This window comes from Struthio camelus, chromosome 3 (genome assembly GCF_040807025.1).
Source record: "Struthio camelus isolate bStrCam1 chromosome 3, bStrCam1.hap1, whole genome shotgun sequence".
In the NCBI taxonomy this organism is placed as follows: Eukaryota; Metazoa; Chordata; class Aves; order Struthioniformes; family Struthionidae; genus Struthio; species Struthio camelus.
This window is the reverse complement of record NC_090944.1, coordinates 103303582-103316570: the sequence shown is the minus strand read 5'-3', so window position 1 is coordinate 103316570 and position 12989 is coordinate 103303582. Positions and strand designations below refer to the sequence as shown.

The following is a 12989-nucleotide window of genomic DNA, read 5'->3' as shown; positions in this document are numbered from 1 at the left end:
TTCAAGATGAAAATACTGGACACAGTTACACAAATACTTACGCAAGTATATAAATTACACAAAAAATTTACACCTGTAATTTTTGTAGCAAAAAGTACATGTTATTTTTGGGGGGAACAGGAAGAACCCAGGAGAGAAGTGAGATGAAAGAAAGAAAGATGATATTAAATATTAAAAATTAAGATACATATTTTTAAATATGGGCCCTTGCCTTTCATTCTAATCTGGCTTTCCCTTTCTGTTATTTAATAATATTTATGAACGTTGACAAGGCATGGGTAGTGAAAATATTTGTTCACTGTTAACACTGTAATAGGTAGACTTTTTTAAATGACTTTTTCACTGTACAAAGACTAAATATACATTTTTACTATGGGAAAATTAACCTTTTACTACAGGGAAAAAAATGGACGCTCCCTCTCAGGGGACCTATATAGCATACTGCTTTGTTGTGGTGCTTTTTCCTGAAGGTATACATGCAGAATTCACAAAAATGCTTTGCCTAATGAAAAGAGCATTTGATTTTTAAATCAATGAGCAAGACAACTTACTTTAATTAATATTAATCTGACTTAGTATTTCTAAGTCAGCAGACTAAGAAATACTTAGTCAGTATTTCTTATTTTCCTAAGGAAAGAGCTAGTCTCCTTGGTTGTTAACCACTAAAATACATTGATATTTGCCTATATGTCATCATTACACTAAACTTGGTACTTTTTCTTCCTAGTTTATCCTAGGAGGATAAATTCTATCTTTGTACATATATTTATGCAAGCTAAGAAATTACACAGATTAACATATATACATTCATACTTCCAGTGTTTAAAAGGATTAAAAGGATACATTTTCATTTTCATTTATTAGATCATGATTTTATCCATTGTTTGCATCAAGTCTCATTTGAAATTCAAAAGCATTTATACATGGATAAGCTTTATTATTTAAATACTGAAAGCTATAGGTGTGTAAAAAATAAAAAGTAGACTTCTGCAAGGATAGAAATGCGTAAGAGGAGAAAAAAAAGTTTATGAAACCTGTTTTGTAACTTAAATTTGAATTGATTTATTAATAAAGTATTAACTGTACTAGTCAACTGAACCATGTCCTTCAACTTTGTATAACTACTATATATCATCTTGCATATTTGCATATCTCTAGCTAGACGTGCTTAGGCAGTTGACTTCTACCAGCTCAGTGATCTGTTTGGATTTTATAATGGAAATTTTATTAACATGGTTTATACTTAAGCCTTTATACAGATAAATTTTAACTGTAGTACATTTTTAAACAAAATTAGTTTAAATGTCATCTAAATGGAAATAATACGTATTTTTTCAGATCTGAATTTCACCCCTGTTCCTGCAGAGAAAAGCCAACATAGTAACGTATCCAATGCATCTGGTGATACTTTTGAAGAGTCATTTTCCCACAGTTTTGCCTTATAATAGTGAAGATTTCATGGTATTATTTACAGAATCACAGAATCGTTTAGGTTGGAAGGGACCTCTGGAGATCATCTAGTCCAACCTCCCTGTTCAAGCAGGGTCACCTAGAGCATATTGCCCAGGATCACATCCAGACGGGTTTTGAATATCTCCAGCGAAGGAGACTCCACCACCTCTTTGGGCAACCTGTGCCAGTGCTCTGTCACCCTCACAGTGAAGAAGTTTTTTCTCAGGTTCAGGTTTACTGCAATCTCTAATTTGCAGGTAGAAGGCGATCTTCCTATAATTCATCAATACACAATCATCTTTCTTTCCAAAGGTTCAGCTATGTTGTAGAAAACATTCAGAGATGCTGTCACTAACGTATGTGTATTACAGCTCTTTCCAGATGAACTGTTCTTGTATGTCTAGTATTTAAAAATATTGTCTTGGAACTTTTACAATCCCAGAGAGACCTCATTCACTTGTACTCTATTATCGCTATTTAATGTGGGTACTGCTACATGCAAATACCAGTTTAGATGTATGTAAATACCGATGAACGTTCCTCCTCATGTCTTATGAAGTTTCACGATACAGATATTCCTCTTTCTAAATTTGCTTAATTTTTAATACTACGTTTATTGTGCGTGTTCTGATGCCTCAGCATAACTTAATTATAGTGTATTTTTAATGCCTCTTTTCCAAGTCATGTTTTCTGAATGAGCTCATCACAGAATTATTGAGCTGATGCTCTATGTTGAATTACACAAGTCTATCCAGGGATTCAACAGAAACAAGCCACAAATTGATAAGAAACTTCACATTTTCGGGAGAAACAAATATGCAAGAATAGTCTTCATTTAACCACTCTGGGTGAAAATCTCTTCCAGATTTACTCTCTATTCCATTTTACTTCACACTGTGGTAAATGACCACCTACCCAAAATGTTTTTGACCACCTGCAGGCCTGCCCAGCTGTGCAAACTGCACTGGAATCAACTTGTTCAGGCAGCTGGAAAAGAAATCTAGTTGAAGATTAACAGATTTCTTTTTTTTTACTCCTCTCTATTTTTGGTATATTGACCTAGAGAATATTTCAGATAAAAGCAGTATAGCATTAAGAATTCATTTGCCCCTATTATAAAAATTAGAGAAATCGCTACTTTAAAGATGTCTGAATAGTCTTGTATCATGCAGAAGTATGAACCGGTAACAGAACATTTGTAGAGTGATTTGATCAAACACATTTATCTACACAGTTCTAGCGAAAAAAATGTTTTAATGAGCTCTGTAACATCACTATAAAAGCATACATATGTAAATGAAGCTTTCTGAAGACTACCTAAGTATTAGTTTTCAGTTTTCAAGGAAAACAGTGAGAAACATCAATTTCCATATCCAATGAAATTCCACCTGTAAAAAGCTTCTGCCTTAGTGATATAGAAAACAAAGTTAATCAATGAGCTTTTCCAAATAGCAGCACTTTGCACAGCTCTACAAGGAACCCTCAGAGTGGGTGCTATTATTTATGTTTTATAAAGGACTGACAGATAAATCATTGATTTTACTGTAGTTGCTGCCTGATAACGTGAATGACTTGCCCTGCTCAATGGGTATAAACCACTGCAACTCCATTAGCATCAAAGAAGCAATGTTATTTTGCACTGACTGACAACCTGACCCTTTGCTATTACTCCTTGGAGTGCTATACATGCCAGACACAAGGAACTGGTCCCATGCACTTCTAGATTTGGTAGTCTCTCTCTACGAAAGCTTGACAAGAAGTGACAGCTCCAGCCTGCCCTTCAACTCTGTAGAGGCTGCAGGGGATCACAGAAGGAAGCCACGTGCCACCCCAGGTGACTCCGCTCTGCAAGTTCATCCACATGCACGGAAGGTTTACCCTAACCAAGGTCTTGACAGGGGTGCACAAAAGGGTACAGATGAGGCTGCCGTGTTGCAGCTCCACCTGTACTCTCCTCTAAGCACACAGCTAAACACATGGTGAGGTCAGCCACTACATCATCCTCCAAAGCCACTGCAGGGCTCCTAGCTTCCAGTAGCCTAGACCAAACCACCCTGACCACTGCTAAACTATCCCAGAATCTTCAGCACGAATGGGTACTTAATATAGATGATTTTAACAACTACAGTTAGCGTTCAGGACCTTCACACAGATTTTTATAGGCCTGCCGGGTGTCAGGTCAACCTGCCCTTAGAAAATACAATGTGTTAATGACTGACTCTGCCACTGAATTTCCTGGGGGAAAAAACAAGCTCAAACAGCCATTCTTAATTGAATGTCTGCCCGCTCTCGTGAAGGGTGCAACTACGAATGAATAATTTCATCTTAAATATCAGAAGCAAAGGAGGGATATGGCAGTGACATATGATACTTTTCACTTACACAAGAAAACACATGCTAAAATTGAACTCATTATAAACTATGATAATAATTATCGTTTGCAGTTTTACTAACACTAGTAATAATGGCTTCATCTTCAAAGAGCTTTACATATACTAATTAGTGACTAGAAGATGGAAATGAATGGATAACTAAGATAGCTAATTGAAAATTTGTTCGGATTTAAAATAACTAAATGCCATTTGCTTTACTCATGTTTTTTTCTCCTTGATTTCCAAAAACATTCAAGAAGTTTTATTTGGATTTCTGTTCAGGTTATGTCAATTTTCAAGGTTTCACATTACAAATACCCTCAAAAGAAAAGTTTTGAAAGCCCTTTGCCAGAATCTTGTTCTACAAACAGTTAACAAACTCAGACGATGCTCTGACCTCAGTTTTTAGCCATGGTTACGCATACACATTTGGAATTACATGGTGTGACTATCACAATAGTAAATTAAATCTTATGAGACTAGGTGCAGCCAAGAGATATCACAAAAATCTATTTTCATACGTGAACTGTGATTTAGGGAAGGACCGAATAGTCCAGAAAAAAGAAAGGACTAACTTTTCAAAAACAACCTAATCCTTATTTGCTACTTTTCTCTAAACAGTTCTTCCTTGCTTAAAGACTCAAGAACCCACTGGCTTTTCAACACCTCAACCCATATTATGAAAGCCAGGCTCTTTTACTCAAGTAAATTATTTGCTGATATATTTGTTCAGCTCTCTTACCCGCACTGCACATTGGGGAACTCCGAGGACTAATTAAAAAATAAATGAATCAAAATTTTAAGAGGAGGAGAAGTTAGATATGGGACTAAAGTCTGTTCTGAGGTACTTTAAATGCAAGTGCAAAGAATTTATACACCTAACTACAGGTTTCCCTCTGACTATTGTTGTTTAGGTATTCTCTGGGTACAGAAGGGTACAAAGTAGTAGATCATCTCTCTGTCTCTGTTGTATGCCAGCGCGTGGAACAAACAGGTGCTGGAAGGGTAGACATGCCGCAGAGGCTATTCCCTTCTAGTGTCCCACTTGTGTTCTCCAATTGCCACAATGGCTTTTAAAGCAGATTAGAACAGACATTGAGGCTGCATTAGCTGTTGTTGGACACTACTCTGGTTCTCTACTGCAAGCTTACATGCAAAGGTCTCCCACCTTTCCTTAAGCAATGGCATGCTTGTCTCAGTCACACTCTGGAGGTGGGCCATTTCAGCTTTATTCCTGGATTAACAACACCATAAGGTAGCCTGAGTACCCCTTCTCCAAGGATAACAAAATATTCCAAGTATAAACATCCAACCCCAGGAAAAAATTCCTGTGTCTACTTATAATGAGATCTGCACTTGCCACTTCCTTACTGCTAGAAGAATATGCTTTGCTTGGTCAATGTAAAACATGCTGAGTGATTTACAGGGTGCACCATAAAGCCACGGTAACCTTCTCTAATTTGCCTTTACTTGAACACCAGCAAGGAAATACAAAAATGCTACACAGCCTGCTGGTCTTCTACATATCAACCGCTACACATCAACACAAGCTAAAGAGCCTGATGTCTGCTATGGTCAAGTGCAGTGGGGCAAAAGGACTACCTCATCAGCAGAGGGCTGTTCTGCTGCAAACCAACCTACATAAGGAGATGGTTGAAACAGCAGCCCTCCAGTGTTTCCTAGTGGCAGCCTCCACCTGGGAGAGTATTTAAGAGGAGAACTCCACTGTGTTTTGGCTGTGTCAGCCATTATAACAGCTCTTCAGACCACTGAGGCCTTGCTGGCCTAATGCAGAATCATGGGGAACACAAAAATGGTGTAAAGCTGTCTTCAGTCTCTTCAGCCTCATAGTTTGTTTGGACATAAGGTGCAAGTCCACTCTCTACTCCCTTTAGTAGTGATTTAGTTCTGTATTTGGTCAAAAACATATTGGAATTTGAAACATTCCTTCCTGTAAAATGAAATTAATTCCTTCATATCCATGCCTAATGTCATTCAATTTATGCTCATCAAAATCATCACAGCTTAGAGCACTTCACTGCACTTGAAAACAAAATTCCAGAACTGAATGCACACGTTTATCAATGTCTTCTGGTCAAAACAGCAACCTTGTGACAATACGTTACTTAAATTTACCACAATCATTTTAAAGAAAATATTTTTGATCAAGAAAAACTCTCATAAGAGCTCAAAAAAACAGTCAGAAGTCACTACATGAATTTTGAAAGATGTAAACAAGAAGTAGTCTTTAACACAATGCTTATAAATTTTTTTTTTTGAACGACGTCATTGCTACTAGTCATATACAGAATTTGTTTTCAGGACACTGATAACTTTAAAATGATAGTATCAGCTATCAGAATTAGATCTTTTTTATTTTACTATCACATAATGAACTAATTAAAAGACCTAACATTTTAATGCATAATACTGAAGAACATTATGAAATAATTAAAACAGTAACTCCCTTTTTGAAACAATAAACTTCATTTTTACACAGCTTTTGCTATTTTATACTTTTAGTAGGTGGTTTTTGATAATTGCACAAAGAAAGCCTGCCTCATCTGGCAATGAACAATTTAGATTTTCAAAGTGATATTGTTTGCATAAGCAGAATGAAACAGCTTTTAATTTCACAATTCTTAAGATAATTATTGATTATGGAATGAGTTCCCTGCTCTGAATGCTGACTTGCACTGCTCCCTCTCTCTACTACTGAAGACAAGAAAAATCTGAATCATAGTTTGAAGTCGGGAAAACAGAATGTAGAAATCCCTTCAAATCCCTGAGACAATTAAAACAAGAGTAAACAATTAGCTTCTGGTAAATATTTTTTAATTTAAAATATAATTTTTCTTTACTATGGGATCCAGAATAAAAGTGGACTGAAACGGCAAATAAATGCAACTTGAGGAGAGGAGAGTTGGTTTTTTTTAATGTAAAAAAGAATTTTTCAAAATATAGGTTACCAAATTAGTGAATTTCTGGAACCGTTGGAAAATTATTTATGAGGTAAATAGCATAGCAGTTGTCAGAAGGCAAGTCAGCTGGCCCAAGTTTTTAGAAGAGGAGTGAAAAATTTCCTTCCATCCCTTTCAAACAGTCTCGTGAGGTGTACCTTATTTAGCTCGGGAGCAAGGCGGCCGAACGGATGGGCATAAAAAGTAAATATGCAACAGCTTTCAGCTAGGACAGTCATGATACCCAGAAGGTACTTACAAATATTGGACTAAGAAAGGGAACTTGTAGAACCAAAAAGCCTAGTCGGGCCACCAGAGACCTGGCTGCACTGCAATACTTGGAACAAACTCACGGCTAGAAAGCATCTGAGAAGTACTGCAGCCCCTTTCATATCCTCAGTCGCAGGGACCTTGTGCAATAGGACTTGTGCAACCACGACAAACTGCAGCCCACACCAATTCCAGTCCTAAGCACGGTGGAAAAGTACGTTTCTGAAGGGCTAGTTCTACACTTCACTCTGACATCCAAATGCTATGCTTTTCGCACACTCTAAGAGGTGAGCAGACTGACTTCATTTAAACGATGAAGTAATAAAACGGAATGGAAAACGTTCATCCACGTTTAACGCAAAGCAAGCAAACTGCCTCTCGGTAACAGCCTCGTACATTTAACATGCTGTGCTACATTTAAGCAAAGCAAGTCTTCTAGATAATTATATACTAATTGGCATTTCTCAAAGGAGTAGGCAATTTAATTTCTTAATTAGAAATGACTTAGTGGTCAGCCATTAAGTGTCATTTAGTAATATCTGCCCTGAGAGACGTTTTCATAAAGCAAGCTCTTTAATACGCACAACATCTCAAATAGCAAATTAAGATGGGAATATATAATTTATGGCTCATTTATGATATTTGTACTCATTTTAATTGGCATATATTAGGCTTTATTGGGAGTGCCTAACTGACTGAACAGTCTCCAAACAACAGGCTCAATATGCCAGCCCGTATTCTCTCTGTGAACATCAGATAAAACAGCACATGCTAATAAACCTGAAAATACTGTTCCAACCTCCGTTAGCTATTACTGTTAAACACTACGAATATCCTCAACTCTTAGAAACGTGTAACATTCACATTTTACTGCCTCCTTTGTATTTGATTACTTCAGTAATATTCTGATTAGTGACAATAACGAGGGGTAAAAGCAACACACAACGAGGCTTGGTCGCTAACGGAGCTACTGCAAGGTGTATTTTCAAAAGGTACAAAGAACGAGCCCTCGATTGCTGTGAGCTGACAGAGTAGCTGCGGCAGAAATCAATTCAAATCTTTCTGTGCGTCTGTGTGGAATTTACTGGAGCACAAGCCTGCAGAGCCACACTTTTCCAGCTCGTAAGCAACGTCCAAACAGCAACCCAGCCCTGTTTCTGGAGATATATTTATGTCTCAGGATGCTCTTCATATATGGAAGGGCTCCTTTAAAGGTGGTTGTTAACTTTGTAGCTAAGTAACACTAATTAGCATTTCTTATGAAACTAAGATCTTTTAAGTAACAACATATATAAACAATATGAAGGGAAAGCAAATGTATTTGTACCTTTTGGGCACAGACGTACGAGAGCTGAATGTACATTGAAATCTATCTAAAATCATGCTGAAGTGAATGGAAAAAAGATTCCAGTCCCCAGTACACACTATTACAGAATTAGATCCATTAACATATAAGTACTAGTTTCTGCATGCTCATATATATTTAATTTTAAGCACATGGAGACTTTTCATGAACTTTCATGCACAACTTTCTACTTCACTGGAAAACAATAAATATTCAGGTATTTTTCCAGTTCTTCAAGATAAGATTTTTAAAGTGCTCTATTGGCAATATGTTAGTTTCCTGAAAAACGAATCCAACCTTTTTACCAGCTGTTTTTTCACTCTACTTCATTTTTCCAAGAAAACCATTAGCAGAAGAAGGAAACAGTAAATATAATTCTAAACACAGAACCAGAAATTAGCATTGCATTCTGACAAGAAGTTCCAGCTCTGATAAGCTGTATTTTGGTTTTAAAGACAGCCTTAGGGCATCCATGTGTGTACATGTAATAAATCACCCCATTGAAAAGATAATTACTGAGGGAAAAGAGTCTTGCTTGACAGCAATTATACTAAACTGTTCAAATTAACCTACCCACAGATGGTTCTTTGTTGTCCTACATATGCATAAGAAAGAAGAATGTTTCATTACATTAGTTCATTCACTTGAAAGGAAATCAGGATCTGGTTATTAATCACACTGATACCACACAGGCTTTGTAAACTAAGGAGCCTTTTGACTGCAAAAACAATGTAGAACAAAAGGTTAATTAGGCTTTTAGGCTAGAGTTTTCAAAGGCAGTGAAAGCTGGATAATGTCTAGGTGAAAACAGCACTTTTTCAGCAGCAGGTATGGATTCAGAAATATATCCTCAGTATTATTTGGTCTGGCAATGTTGGCCCTTTCTGAAGACAGGGACAGCACGCAGACCCTTTCAGCAAAGAATAATCTAATTAAAATGTATACTTGCATATGGATATTCTGTGCCACTCTTTTTCAATTTAATTGTAATGATTACTACCAAAATAGGAATAGCTGTCCTCCCATCCCTCCAGCAGCTTAAACAGCTTTCTCTTCACAGCTATTGCTGTTGGTTTTCTCCAAGTTTGTAATATGGATGGCTGTTTCTTCATTACCCCTGTCCTGTTTTCTTCTAGAAAAATGCATTTGCTTCAGATGGACATAAGCAGGACACTTTTGCCTGATCCATTCAAAAGCATGTGCTAATGACCACTGCAGGATCAAAATACATCCTGCCAGCAGCTCTTTCATATGTGAACCCAGCTGTCCTAATAACTGTGTAAACAGCGGGCAATATCCTGACCCTCTGAGAGGAAACTGTAGTCTTGTTATTTACTTCAGTAGAACTACATTTCATCCAATCTTCATTTCATGGGTTTTCCTTCTGTCAATTGCTTCCTTATTTCTACCTCATTTGCAGAGTGTGTTGGTGAGGAAATTAAAGAGAAGCATCCAATGCCAGATAAGGCAATATCAGGTAGCAGTCACCACAGTCATTTGCCCTCTCCAGGCAGCTAGGAGATTGTCCCCTGTCCTCAGCTCATCAATAGTCTCCACCACAGTGGGATAATCTGAACTCCCGTTCTCTGATTAAACTCTAGGTTATGAGTTTTTGGGTGTCAACTGCGAGTTATATTGAGAGTCTACAGTTCTCTCCTTTCCAGGACAATGATAGCATAATGCAATAACCTCTGAAAAGATTAATATTCCTTACAGAATTAGTTACGTAGTACAAAAATATGTCAGGGGAAAAACGATCACAAAACAATGCAGCGATGACCGGCCTACCAGGTACTGCTCTGTTTCTGTATACTACCGTGGCAGGACTTCACTCCCTCTTATGCTCCTACCCAGAGACATGTGTTCTCTCTCTCTGTCAGCCTGTCATTGCTCGGTGAAACAATTTCCTGGCCAGCTTCTGGCAACCTTTGCAAGAATCAGACCATTTTTTAACTGTTTGGAGCCCTTGATTAGATAACACAGCTTCACTGAAATAAGGTTTGCTAACACCTGGGCACAAGACCCTTTAAACAAACTGAATATCCTACTGTCCTTTAAATGGGTGCTGGCTTGTTGCTGTCTAGGAAACCAGTGTGTATACAGTGGAGTTTGTGCATGTCCATTAGAGTTACCACAAACTCTTCTCTCTCCTGGACCATGTTCAGAGGGATGCACAATGGTGCCGAGACATATCTTCCAGACAGTTTCACTGCTCTGAGTTAGAAAACCTCCCTCTTTTGTAGATTCTGGAAAACCTCATAACTAATATGCAGAATGACGCAATCCCTCTGGAAATGGCTGAGAGCATCTTGCTGAAATGTATGTGCCACCTGCGTGTTTAATTTGAGGCAGAGTGGAAAAAGGTAATCCATACATGCCTTACATTCACCTTCACTCTTCCATTTTACAGTCCTCACCAGTACGTTGCCATCAACATCTCCCTGCCTGCTTTTTTCTTAAGAGGAATCTACGGCCTCTCGTACCTCTCATGGTAGATCAGGGAACAAGTTCTTGACATGCAATTTGTAGCTCTTCTCCATTTAGTCTCCTTAGTGTTTTGACCCAACACAATTTTCTTTCATAGTCCTCTAGTGTCCCTACCCTGCAAACTGTAACTTGTAAACAACAGGCAACCTGTAAACCACAGTGTAGGGAACTAGGCAGTAGATAGGCTAAAGAGCCTGACAGGGAAACTTTCAGATAGCAGCTCACATGCCTCCCTCAGCAATGGAAGCAGCAGGACTTGGAGTTCGTGTTTAGTGCTCTATGAACAGAACCTTTTTTGGGGGAAATCATTTCATTATGTGACTGGCTGCCATACATTTCTTTATCCATGTGTTAACTGAGAGTTTCCAGTTAAATAAAATTAAAATCAACTTTATCTCCAAAATGCCTGTGTATATATATCTTTTAATGCCAATTACTCTTCCATTTTCTCCTTCTGTCCACCCCCACAACTATCTGCTGGCAGCTTTTGTATTCTTGCACAGTGGCAATAGTGACTGGCAAACCTGACCGCAGGTTAGCATCATCCTCACTTCAACTCACGCTTCCTTTCCTTGCCAAATCTCTCTGAAGAGCACCACTGGAGGATTGCTCACACATTTTCAGAGCTTCTTTCTCTTATTTCCTTGAGCTGTGCCAAACAAGTAGGACAAGCAGTTAAGCTTTTTCCTACATCCTCATCACCTCTGTTCAATACTCCCAAGACATGCAGTCGGTAGGCATATGTCTAAAGCCATCTCTTCAGCCTCCTCAGGCAGAGATGACATAGGCTGGGAAAATCCAAATGCCCCATGGCTTTCTGTGCAAACTATATGCGAGTCGGTTGTGGTTTACAGTGCAGCTGCGTGATTGGGCAGATCCCAGAATCCCATACGTTTTGACAACTTGTATGCTTCAAGCCAGGAGATACAGGACATTTTTGCCCAAGAAATCTTCCACATGCAACTCTTTTCTCAGATCGGGAAGTATGGAGCGTACGCTGTGCTACTCATACTCTGTTTTGCTCTGTACTTCCCCATGCGCACTACGTACATTCTTGAAGTACATGGTTCCCCCCTTATGGCAGCCAAGCAGGCAAGGATTTCCATATTCAATTACCAATGACACTGTCTGGGTATGCTCAGTATTGTCATGTCTCACCTCACCTTTGGACTACAGTCCAAAATAATCATTTTCTGATCAGTCTAAACTGTAATGATTATTGTAAGCTATTCTCTATTGTTAGTTTCACCTGACCCAGCAGGTTAACTGTTTTATGAAAAAACCGGCAGAACAATGTATTTCTACTGAAAAACAACAAAGAAATACTTATGCAACCATCTTTATACATCATCCAGAAAAAAAGAGAATATATATGATAGCAGTTTTGCCCTGGAGCAAAGGACATTCTATAGCGTGGCCAATATTTGGAAAAAGAGCCTCAACATTTCTTCCCAGATACGAATCAACAGACCAGATCATTCATCTAAGAATAATGCAGAAGCTGTCACACAAAACTGGTACTCCAAGCAAACACAATCAATTGGCGATATTGTCTTACCTTGACAAAATGTAGCATTGATCCTCTTGTAGCCTTGGGGGCATTCCATCATTGGGCTGTATCCATGGTAAGCTGAAGGAAAAATCACATCAGTTAAACACTGCTATGTTTTAGATTCTTTTTTGGTGAGCCTGACAGTCAAACTATTATGTAAATATGAAAAGAATATAATGGTTTTTACTATGTATGGTTAAGCATAAAGAGGTCAAGAAATACAAAATAAAGGTTGCACATGCAACCTTAATTCCTTCTCTTTCTGTTTCTGTATTACTGAAGTCTTCAGTTGTTCAAAATTATATTCTTGATTCAAAAGAAGAAATCTCTCAAATCAAGATGTTATCTTTCACCTAGTTCTCAAACGTTGAAAATCGTTACCTTCCCAAACCAGCTACAAATATCACCTTGGAAAAAGATAAAGTTGAAGACTTACGATAGAAAGTCAGTGGTTTTATAACTGAAAGTAGCACTAGAATGCAAAACAGGCTGCAAGGTCAAGCAAAATAGTCGGGTAGTGTCTCTCTGCCACAATGAATTAAAAATTATTT

The 12989-nt window shown here is 38.0% G+C and overlaps 1 protein-coding gene across 10 annotated transcripts in view; it reads right to left on the bottom strand.

The window, feature by feature from the left end:
- Positions 1 to 12989, bottom strand: part of LTBP1 (latent transforming growth factor beta binding protein 1) — a 223123-nt gene that overhangs the window by 84188 nt on the left and 125946 nt on the right. For all 10 annotated transcript variants that reach the window (XM_068939409.1, XM_068939411.1, XM_068939410.1 and 7 more), the window contains one exon: positions 12445 to 12516. In XM_068939409.1, coding sequence (XP_068795510.1) covers positions 12445 to 12516 — 72 coding nt within the window. The remainder of the gene's footprint in view (positions 1 to 12444; positions 12517 to 12989) is intronic.